Here is an 11,987-nt window from a genome sequence, read left to right as displayed (position 1 = left end):
AGCTACCTCACCATGTGTACCCAATTTCCATAACTTTTGCACAAATCTTCAAGGTTGAAGGTTTTTGTATGAGCTTCAAATAATATACTTCTTGAATATCGATAACAATGATTGTCATTGTTTCTTACAAAATTGGGGGACTTCCCATTGCTTGGGTAGTTATTTGGGCATGCGTAGCAAAATTCCCATAGCTTTCGTGTAAATTGTCCAAGGTTGAAGGTTTTCGAATGGGCTTTGAAAAATTGTTTTTCCTTGAATATTGATTGTAGTAATTGTCATTGTTCCTTAGAAAATGGGGCGACTTTGCTTTCCTCGGGCACTTACCTCAGCATGTGTAACCTAGTTTCCATAGCTTTTGTTTGGAAGGAAACATGGAGGTGCAGGTTTAGGTCCTAGGGCATTATGAGAAACTACAATTGTTCTTATTTCTATGGACTCGAGAGAACAAGTGCATGTGGGGCATGCATGTATAGGTCTTTGACTTCGATGGAACAAGGGAGCTTGTATACAACTCACGCAGGTTCAATAACGGTATATTGGGCGGGGGGGGGGAAATGCGCCACACGATGCTGTGGAGGATTTGTCCCATTATCCATACCTGCTGAGACAGAGAGAGAGAGAGAGAGAGAGAGAGAGAGAGAGAGAGCGTGTGTGTGTGCGCACACTAAGTGAGAGTGAGAGAGAGAAGGGTTGACCACTCGTGGGATTTGAAATTTAGAGGACGTGTGGGTTGGTCGTGCAACAGAGACACCATGTCGTGATGACGTGTAACTCCTCGCTTCAGCCTTCCACGCCTCTCGTCTTCTCTCCTGGAGCTTCTCTCTCCCACCGTCGTCAAGTTCTCGTTTTTAGACTCAATCATGGATCGTAGCTGGAGGTACAAAGAATTAGAGAGCAGCAGCTCGCTCCTGCACGCGTCCCTCCTCCCCTCGTGTGGGTGACGACGCTGATGATGCTGCTGCCATAGCTCCACGAGTCATGGAGTGCAAGTGTCCAAAACGCAGCTCCTCTACTCCTCCTCCTCTTCCTTGCCAGCGACAATGGAGAAAAACACGTGCCTCGTCTTCTTCCGGTTCCTTTCCTACTCTCCTGTTCCTCCTTTCTGCATTAATGGGAATTATGCTACCAGCAGCAGCGCTACAAGGCCAAGAGGAGCAAGGGCTCCACACAGACACGCAGGCTCTTCTGAGCTTCAAGCAGATCATGGAGCAAGACCCGCTGGGAATCCTCTCGAGCTGGAACACATATCAGGTGTCCAATAGCTGCCTCTGGCATGGCATCACATGCTCCAATGCCAGGGTGGTCTCTCTCGACCTGACGGACGGCGGCCTAGTGGCCCCTCTTCCGACGTCGGCCCTGGCCCCTCTCGACAAGCTGCAGCAGGTCCTGTTGGGCGGGAACAGGTTCTACGGCTATGGCACGCAGCAGGCGGTGGCGGCGGCCTGCAACACGCTGGGGAGGCTGGACCTGTCGTCCAACAACCTCACGGGCACCTTCACCACGCTCTTCCTGCAGGACTGCAAGACCCTCACCTACCTCAACGTGTCCCGGAACCTCCTGTCGGGCCCCTTCCCGCCGCACATGCTGGGGGCGGGCAGCTCCATCGAGTGGCTGGACCTGTCGCGCAACAACTTCTCCGGCGGCGTCCCGTCCGACCTCTTCAGCACGTGCGGCAGCCTCCTCCTGCTGGACCTCTCCCACAACAGCCTCGGCGGCCCCGTCCCGATCGGCCTGGGAGCCTGCCCGAGCCTCCAGTCGCTAGATCTGTCCCACAATCTCCTCAACTCGAGCCTGCCCCCGGACCTGTTCTCGAAGCAGGCAACCACTCCGAACCTCTCCTCCATCAACCTCTCCGCCAATCAGCTGTCCGGTCCCCTCCCGGCGTTCGGAGCTTGCCCAAACCTCGTCTCGTTGGACGTTTCAGACAACCTCCTCGCTGGCCCCGTCCCACCCTCTATCGCCCTCTGCGCAAACCTCCTCTCTCTCAACCTCTCCTTCAACAACTTCGAAAGCGACCTGCCTGCCTCCCTTACCAGCGCCACCGGTCTGCAGCGTCTCTACCTGTCCAATAACAACTTCACCGGATCTATCCCCTCCGCCTTCGGATCCTCCTTCCAGCAATTGCAGGAGCTGGATCTGTCATCCAACCTACTGGTCGGCACCATCCCCGCGAGCTTCGCCAATTGCACCTCCCTTTCCTACCTCGACCTCTCAAGCAACCACCTGTCCGGGAGCTTCCCCAGCGACGTGGTAATCTCCATGCCCGCCCTGCAGACCCTGAGCATGAGCTTCAATAATCTGACAGGCCCTCTCCCCGCTTCTCTCAGCAATCTGACCTACCTGAGCAGCGTGGATTTGAGCGCCAACTTCCTGTCGGGGAGCGTTCTGGGCACCCTATGCGGGCCTGTATTGAAGCGACTTGTGCTAGCAGATAACGTCCTGACAGGGAATGTGCCTTCAGGGCTAGGGAACTGCAGCACTCTGGTCGAGCTGGACCTGAGTTTCAATCGTTTGGAGGGGCCACTGCCAGCGTCGGTCCCGGCGCTACCGTATCTAGAAGACCTGATGATGTGGGGGAATGCGCTAGTGGGGGAGCTCCCCGGGACTTTATGCCAGCCGGGAGGGGGGAGCCATCTGAGGAAGCTGGTGCTGAACATGAACGGCTTCACGGGAGGTCTGCCCGCGACACTGGCGAATTGCGTGAGACTGGAATGGCTGTCTCTGTCGAGCAACGCTCTGACGGGTAGCATACCGCCCGAGATCGGAGCCATGCCGAGGATCGCGATGCTGCAGCTGGCTAACAACTCATTGACGGGCGGGATACCGCCGTCCCTGGGCAACTGCTCAATGCTTATCTGGCTGGATCTCAACAACAACCAGCTGCAGGGCACCATCCCCCCGGAGCTGGCCAAGCAGGCGGGCAGGGTCACCCGCGGCTCCTTGGTCGGCACCAGCTTTGCCTACCTCAAGAACGTCCAGGGCGCCGGCTGCAAGGGCCTCGGCGGTCTCCTGGAGTTCGCTGGCATTCGGCCAGAGCACTTCCTCGATCTGCCCTTCGTGAGGGAGTGCAACTTCACGCGCCTCTACTTCGGTTCCGACCCTTACTACTTCGACACGGGCGGGACGCTCCAGTACCTGGACCTCGCCTACAACCAGCTGGAGGGCGGCATCCCCATCGAGTTCGGCACCCTTCAGTACCTCCTGGTGCTCTCGCTCTCGCACAACCGCCTGTCGGGCAACATCCCACCGGTGCTCTCGAACTTGGTGCGCATGACGATCCTGTATCTCGACCACAACAACCTGACGGGCCCGATCCCGTCATCTCTGACGACGCTGGGGCTGCTGAATCAGCTGGACTTGTCGTACAACAATCTGTCTGGGTCGATCCCGGACACAGGGACGCTGTCCACGTTCCCAGCGTCCGTGTACGGCGGCAACCCGGGGCTGTGCGGGGGCCCACTGGTGCCCTGCAGCGGCCTGGGGCCCAGCTCGGGAACGCCCTCGGATGGGTCGGCGAGCTCCTCCTCGTCCTCGGGGTCGGAATGGTCCGGGGTGGCTATCGGGCTGTCCGCCCTAGGCACCTTCGTGTTCATCATGGCGTGCGTGTGCGGGCTGGCCGCGTGCGTGATGGCCAACCACCACCGCATGCGCCAGCACATGCGCGACCACTACATGGACAACCTCCCCTCCAGCGGTAGCGGCTCCTGGAACATCTCCGCCGTCAGCGAGCCCCTCAGCATCAACGTAGCTACCTTCGAGAAGCCCCTCCGCAAGCTCACCTTCGCGCACCTCCTCGAGGCCACCAACGGCTTCAGCCCCGACACCGTCATCGGCCGCGGCGGCTTCGGCGACGTCTACAAGGCGACCCTCGAGGACGGCACCGCCGTGGCCATCAAGAAGCTCATCCCTCTCGTCGGCCAGGGGGACCGAGAATTCATGGCGGAGATGGAGACCATCGGTAAGATCAAGCACCGCAACCTGGTCCCGCTGCTAGGCTACTGCAAGGTCGGGGAGGAGAGGCTGCTAGTGTACGAGTACATGGAGGGAGGGAGTCTCGACAAGAGGCTGCACGGGGGGAGCGTTACGGAGGATGGGGAGGTGAGGCTGAGCTGGGAGATGAGGAAGAGGATAGCTCTAGGAACGGCGAGGGGCCTGTGCTTTCTGCACCATAGCTGCATCCCGCACATCATACACAGGGACCTCAAGTCCAGCAACGTGCTCCTGGACGACGCGCTGGAGGCCCGCGTGTCGGACTTCGGCATGGCGCGCCTGGTAAACGCGTCAGAGACGCATCTCAGCGTGAGCTCCGTCGTGGGCACGCCGGGCTACGTCCCGCCCGAGTACTGCCACAGCTTCCGGTGCACGACCAAGGGTGACGTGTACAGCTTCGGGGTGGTGCTGCTGGAGCTCATTACGGGCCGCCGCCCCACGTGGTCAACGTCGTCCGTGTCCATCAACCGTCGCGAGGTCGCCACGTCGACCACCAGCGGCGAGACCACAACCACGTCATCTGAGGACGTGGCGTCCCCGCCCCTTGCGGGGGCGGCGGTGGCGGCCAGAGCTGAGGAGGAGGTCGGGGTTGACCTGGTGGGGTGGGTGAGGCGCCACGTCAAGGAGGGGCGCCAGGCGGAGGTGCTGGATGAGGTAGCGATGACATCGGACACCACCAAGCTCGCCACGCCGCTGTGGCACCAGGCCAGCCAGACCAATAACGAGAAGGAGATGCTGCGCTACCTCGACATCGCCTGCTGGTGCGTGGAAGAGCGCCCTTGGAAGCGCCCTAACATGCTCCAAGTCATGGCCCTCCTCCGAGAGCTCCATCGAGACCAAAACTTGGACCCCCTCGACTGATCGATTTATATCTCACACTCACAAAAACGGGGAAAAAACGCCACAATGCTCTAGAGTAAAGACTTGGGGTTTATGGCCAAACTAGGGGACCTCTTCTCTCCATACTTCTATAGTCCCTTACCTTCATCCTTGTATTTCCATTCTACCCAATGCAATGGCTATCGAAAAAGATTGAGATACACCTCCTCCGTGAACAAATATCCATCCCATACAACTCCCATGCGAATTCTTCTTCTTGTGCAACACAATTGAATTGTAGTTTGTACAAGCCAACATTGTTGAAGTTTAGTAGGTTATGGCATGGCCTTGCTCTAACATGTTCTGCCCTTGATCCCGTTGGACTTGCCGACTAGACTACCTTCTTGGACTATAAAATGAAGACCTCTCCAAAGCCATCGCCAATCAAAAAGTAGTTGACTTTGCTTGACTTTTTGCCTCAATATTAGCCTCAATCTCATACGTAAGTAGCATCCCCAATGGTAGGCCTCCCTTGGTCAAGTCTTTAACATATTCTAACAACAATATTCTTTCATTGGCTATTCTTTCAAACATGTAAAAAGCACAAGCATTAGCATTTGAGTTTCAAGTTGTATGGACTCTATATAGGGTAAACTAGCGTTCCCCTGATCCACATTGCACCTATGTTGAAAAAGACCCATGCATATTGAAGTCATCCTTGATATCAAGTCCAAGTGTTTTTAAAAAAGTGTTAAAGCATAACAAATCATGTGAGCATATAGCACCGGGAACAATAACAAAAAATGTTGTATCTTCACATCTTGGATATGCAAATAAAAGAGCAATTAGATGGACTCAAAGGGAATCGAACCCCAAACACACTTAATTTGTGTTCTTGTTGGGAAGTTTGCCTATACAATAAACAAAAATAAAAATGTATATTTTAGAGAGATCCATCCTCTCTCTCTCTTTCTCTCTCATCTATTTGGGGGTATTTAGCAACATATTTGTTGGGAGATTCACCATGTCACAAGAAACTAGAGATCAGCTTACACAAAGATATGCAACATTAGCCATGCTAAAGAGACAATGCCATCAAGCACATCTCCATGAGCTCAATATATGGAGGCGGTTGTTTGATATGTCAATCACACCAACCATGATTTATGGAGCACTAATCTAGAATCCTAGTCTTCTGCAATGCACATGTCTTTCACTAGATGAGTAAGCCATATAGCTTCCTTGCAAGCCTTAGTGGCTCAACATACTTTGCATCAATGGTAAATAAAGCTATACATGACTGCAATCGAGAGATCTAAGAGATTGCACCACCTCTGAAATTTAAGACAAAACTTATAGCATACTATCTAGAGTTTATAGTTCCTGCAAAATTAGCATCTACATATCCAAAAACAAATACATACTTCCTTTTGAAGCATATACACATAGAGCTAGTGCCATTCAAGTATCTCATGATATTCTTTACTACCTCCCAATTCTTCTTGCCAGGGTTTGCCATATGCATGCTAACTATTCCCATTGCATAGACAATGCTTAGGTGCATATCAACCATGGCATACATCAAGCTAGCAATTGTGTGCATTAAAAAAATTGGCCATTTTAGTCTTTTTCTCATTTAACTTGTGGTTATCCTCTTAGCTAAGTTTCAAGTTTGAAGGAAATAGAAATTAATAACCTTCCTCCTCTCCATATTCAAACGCTCAAATACCTTCCCAATACATTCAGTTTAAGACAAATAGAGTATCTCTTTGTCTCTCAAGGACATCAAGTCTAGCAACATGCTCCTAGATGACGTGCTAGAGGCCTAGGTGTCAAACTTCAACATGGCATGCTTGGAAACAACGCCAAATATGCACCTCAGCATGAGCTCCATCGTGGACATGCTTGCTGACTACGTCTCACTCGAGTACTATAGCCATCGCTTCTGGTGGACCAACAAGGGTGATGTGTACAACTTCAGGGTGGTACTGCTAGAGCTTCAAGGTGGTGCCACTTCACGCCATAACTTTCAAAACAGCGTGCGAGCATCCTGACCCCTGATCCAGACAGTTGTCACGATGGCTCAAGCCACTGTTGCTTCTCGCACCTACAAGGTCGACAAATTAATTGATACCAACTACCAACCATGGAAGATGACCATGGAATTATTACCGCAGAAGCTTGACCTACTTACTATTGTTGATGGAACTCTCTCGATCTCGGATCCTACCAACCGGGTGAATGCCCAAGGCATAATTGATTGGAAGGCAAAGGATCTCACTGCTCGTCTCGAACTTTTCCTGCATATGGACGACAAACAAAAACAGGCTGTTAGAACTTTGACTACAGCATCTGCTATATGGTCACAATTAAAACAAACTTATCAACACACTAATGTTTCTTCACAAGTTTCTAATCTCAAGAAATTAGTGAAAATTAACATGACTGATGCTGATGATGTTCCACAATTTTTGCAAACCTGGAGGACTACATTGGATGACCTTACAATATCAGTCCTCATTCTGCCCGACAATGTCCAAGCCATCTGCTTGTTGGCCTCACTACCATCCTCCTGGCAAGCATTTATCATAACCAAAACCACTCAGGAAAATTTAACCATACCCCTACTAATCACGGCGATTCTACAAGAATCCACAATGCGCTCTTCAATGACAATGCCCTCTTCATCCACCTCTACTACTCTTGCCATGTATGCTACGGCCCCGTTCACTTTATCCCCATCCTTTTTCTAATCATAATCGACCAACATCTACTCTTAATAAACCCTTTCAATCAGCCCCAATGTCTAAAAATTTCTGGCTAACTAAGCCTCATTGCCGTATCTGTAATCGAATGGGTCATCTTTCTTGTGATTGTTGGCATAATAAGCATAATAAGGGAAAAAATAAATATCGACACAATCATAGTAAAATTACTAACCCTTCTATGTTTGTTGAGTTTCATCCTGATCATCGTGCTGTCCATCATCGTCTTCCTTCCGATCGTACTTACGTGGTAACATGCCCTAAGTATGGGCATCTCTATTTTCTTGGATGCACTGCTACACCCACTCATTCAATCTATTCAGCCACTAGTACTGATGCTGTTACCTACAAGACCCTCTTATGGCATTACCATCTTAGCCATTTAAAACACTTTGCCTCCTCAAAGTCGACTCTCACTTTGTGAGGGTTGTATTTTTGGAAAATTGGGCAATACGAAATACCCTAAACACTGTCATCCTACCTCTCATCCATTACAAATTATACACACTAATTTGTGTGGTCCCATGCTAGTTAAATCTCTTACTCACAATGAGTATTTCATCACATTTATTGATGATTATACACGCTTTACTATAGTTTCCTTCTTAAAAAATAAAACCTCTGAATTAGTTCTACAAGCTTTTCAATCCTTTCAGTGCCTAGTTGAAAATCAAGTTCCGTATAAAATTAAAACTCTTCAATCTGACAACGGCGGGGAGTATACCTCTCATCTTTTCCGTTCTTACTGTCAAAATCATGGCATTTCCTAGCGCTTTACTGTTCCTGATAATCCTCAGCAAAATGGCATAGTTGAGCGCCATAATCGTACTTTAATGGATGCAGCTCGCAATATGTTGAAGGTGGCAGGTCTTCCTTCATTCTATTGGGAAGAAGCAATGTCAACAACATGCTATTTACAAAATAGAGTTCCATCTACTAGTATTGGAACAATTCCCTATACAAAATCCTTACCCGACTACTCGCGATTCCGTGTGTTTGGGTCACCCGTCAATTCTTTTATTGCCCAAGATAATCGTCATAAACTGCAAGATCACGTTGTTAAGACGATCTTTGTGGGTTATGGAGAAACCCTGCACGGTGTTAAAGGGTATCGCCTTCATGATGCCAAGAGGTGGAGATTCTTATTTGATCGGGCCCTTATCTTTGATGAGCATTCCTTAATATCCTCCTTTGGTTCTCTCTCTCCACCCATAGAGAGCACTGGTGTACCTCGTGTCTATGGTAAGGGGGGGGTCTTTAAGGAGGGGAGAGTGGTGATCGACGGCCCCCTTTTTGCCCCCATCACATCCAATCATTTGGGCCGTCGATCACCGTTGACTGTGAAATTCAATTGTGAGAATGTCTTGTCACCCAAGTGCCCGGCTCCGCGCGGGCCCTGCTTTGAATTTGCACGGCCCCGAAAATGTCCGGACTTGCGTGTGGCCTCCTCCGAATGTGCCCGGCTTTGGAAGTGCCCGGTATTAAAAGTGCCCGGCCCAAAATAAGTGCCCGGTTCCGAATGTGCCCGGATCCTGGGGTGCCCGGCCCCGGGCGTGCCGCTACTGCGAGCTTTGCATGTGGCAAAAAAGCCAGCCATTCTCATGGTTTGGAGAGCGTCGCGCGTGTGGAAGATCGAGGGGATTTTGCAGGGAATCGGAAGGATGCTGTGACAGGGGGAAAGCATCATCGAGGTGCCAGTCCTGGAATTAGAGATGGTGCAAGCCACGAACTCCTATATCATGGACATTGACGATGGAGCAGCAGAAGGGTGGTGTGCAGAAACTCTGGAGCAAGGAGTGTCAACCCTCAGTATCGACGGCCTGCGAGACGAGAATTTGCTCAGGTGAGTTCCTCTACAGCTCTGCGATCTGTGTTGCACCATAGCTAATCAAATATCATGCATCATGGATGTGAAAGCTAGCTTCCTGGCATAGAATAAAGAATTCCACGTAGATCAAAGAACCTGAATGCAATAATTGCAGGGTATGTCATCCATGCCTGTAGTCGATAGCGTAGCCGCACAGCATGGTTTAGGGCTTTTGTGTCCAGGTGTGTTGTGGAGTTCGTCCAAGTGCATGTTTCAAATTAAACGTGTGTTTGCTGGCTCCAATAGAATGAAGCCGGGCAAAAGACCCAGATCACAAGGGCAGCAAGCCATGCATGTGGCATCAGCACCCCCCAGACACCCCAAGCACGCTCACCAATGAAGCTCCGATCACAAGGGCAACAATCACCATCTCCTGAGCAAGCCATGCATGTGGCGTCAGCATCCCCCGAGGCACCCCAAGCACGCTCACCAATGAAGCTCCGATCACAACGGCAGCAATCACCATCTCCTAAGCAAGCCATGCATGTGGCCTCACCATCTCCCGACGTACCCCAAGTCCCCTCGCCAAGGAAGCTCCGATCGCAAGGGCAAGAAGCCATGCACGTGGCATCACCATCTCCTCAGCCAGCCATGCATGCAGCATCACCATCCCCCGAGACACCCCAAGTGCCATTGCCAAGGAAGCTCCGATCGCAAGGGGAACAAGCCATGCATGTGCCATCACCACTCTCCCCTCAGCCAGCCATGCATGTGGCATCGCCATCTCCTGAGACACCTCATGTGCCCTCACCAAGGAAGCTCCGCTCTGGCAAGTTTGTTCCTGTGCGCAAATTTGTGGTGCCACCGGCTCCTAGAAAGCAAGCAAAGGCGCAACAATCTCCAACCAAGAAACGACTGCCATTTGTTCACATCGATCGGATGCTTTCAAGGGAGTTCACTTGTAAGTTTTTATTTTTTGCATGTAAGTGGTTTCAATTTATTTTAGCACGGAGGTTTTGCATTGCCTAAACAACAGTTAACCAGGATGCAGGTACGGAAGAGCCTGCAGACGATCTTGCCTAGGAAGAGGATCCTATCCCTGACAGGCCTTCGGCTGATCTTGCCGATGAGGAAGATCAAGCCACTGCTAGGTCTGCCGATGATATTTATCATGAAGAACATCAAGTCCCTGCTGCTGCTGACTCGTTGGCCGGTTCGGGGTTGGCACCAAGTGAGTACATTGCATGCCCATTTGGGATGATTTTAAAAACATACACTATGGATTTCTCATTGTTCTTGTATGTAGATCAGAAACTGGCGTCAGAAAATATTGCGTATGAATGTTGTCATCAAGTCAGATTGAATTCTGAACATTGTTGTTGTGCCATTTGATGCTTTGCCAGGCAAAACGACAACAAGTGCAGACACACATGGCATTGACGGAGGTGGTCCTAGAGCACGCCCTGGGCCTGTGCACCCCACGGATGATGGTATCGTCCAAGCCTTCAAGATTGTCTTTGACAAGAATGGTCGATTGGCTCGCCGGTGCACTTGTGACCAGTTCTGCAGCAAGCGCACACACTTCTACTATCGACGCTCAGCCATGGAGGAACATTTAAAAGCTGCGCATGACCTGAACATTGCAGTACCTGTTGGAGGTAGAAGAGGGCCTATTGATGCACGTGTATACGGCACCCACACGGAGTACGAGGAGCATAGTAGCCGCCAGAGATTCGAGGATGTGGAATTCAAGTGGCAGAAAAATAGAAAAAAGCATGAGACTGATTCAGTGGTCAAAGGATGGAGGATATACAGTGAGTTGCCAGATTCTCAGAGGATGGGAGGTCCGGAGCAATGGGTGGCCGCGTACGTGGCAGAACATATAAAAAGATACGATGCAAAGAAGGATGATCACATAAAGAGGATCCGTGCTCGCATTGCCGTAGGATTCGATAGATATGTAAATGTATCTCTGTTCTTCAGTTTTTCTGCAGTTGACTTTGCTAGTTTCCGTTGGTTTTTCTGTAGTTGACTTAATTTTCTGCGCTGCCAACAGTGGAGGACTACAAGCACAGATGTTGGGGGCCCAACTTGGATGTAGTCATCGCACCATGCACAGTCGATAGACGCGGCATATCAGGAGGATGTTGCTGCATAATACATTGTTGCGGACACACCCATAGAGCTCTTATCGCCAGAGGGGCCTTCATTGTCGATAGCATTTTACGACATTACTATTTTGCCTGGTCGTGTGCTATATGCATTTTCTGATGGTGACAGGGACACACGCAGGATCATGTTCGTATACGATTGATTCTGCTTGTGGATACCTATTTGCCTACTTCTTTGATTTAACACTTTGATTATGTTGTGCAAATATCGATTCAAGTCAACATGCCTCCAATTGGAGTTGCCAGTATAGGGGGACTTCTTTGAACAATTGAAAGATCCTGCACAGCAGGCCAGCACCTTGGACATGAACTTCTTTGCACAGTGGATGGAGTTCAGCCTGCAGGAGGAAATAAGCTGCAAATTCTGGATTGTTGATCCCCTGTGGGTTGGCTTGGCAGGCACTGCATCTACAAAGTCGAGCTTGGCCAACTTTA

The 11,987-nt window shown here is 50.6% G+C and overlaps 2 protein-coding genes across 2 annotated transcripts; both read left to right on the top strand.

The window, feature by feature from the left end:
* Positions 1-748: 748 nt before the first annotated feature.
* LOC148036674 (brassinosteroid LRR receptor kinase BRL1-like) lies at positions 749-5,557 on the top strand. The gene has a single exon (XM_087678719.1). The coding sequence runs from the start codon at positions 979-981 to the stop codon at positions 4,849-4,851; it is 3,873 nt and encodes a 1,290-aa protein (XP_087534845.1). The 5' UTR covers positions 749-978; the 3' UTR covers positions 4,852-5,557.
* Positions 5,558-6,968: 1,411 nt separating this feature from the next.
* On the top strand, positions 6,969-7,562 carry LOC148036673 (uncharacterized). The gene has a single exon (XM_087678954.1). It carries the CDS (start codon positions 6,969-6,971, stop codon positions 7,560-7,562), a length of 594 nt encoding a protein of 197 aa, XP_087535080.1.
* The last annotated feature ends 4,425 nt before the right edge of the window (positions 7,563-11,987 follow it).

This window comes from Lygodium microphyllum, chromosome 5, assembly GCF_053477565.2.
Source record: "Lygodium microphyllum isolate KBCC chromosome 5, Lygodium_microphyllum_v1.1.10, whole genome shotgun sequence".
NCBI lineage: Eukaryota > Viridiplantae > Streptophyta > Polypodiopsida > Schizaeales > Lygodiaceae > Lygodium > Lygodium microphyllum.
This window is presented reverse-complemented; position numbering and strand designations above follow the sequence as displayed.

Bases quoted from the DNA above. Each gene is read 5' to 3' on its own strand.
- LOC148036674 (XM_087678719.1), top strand. From the start codon at position 979: ATGGAGTGCAAGTGTCCAAAACGCAGCTCCTCTACTCCTCCTCCTCTT.
- LOC148036673 (XM_087678954.1), top strand. From the start codon at position 6,969: ATGGAATTATTACCGCAGAAGCTTGACCTACTTACTATTGTTGATGGA.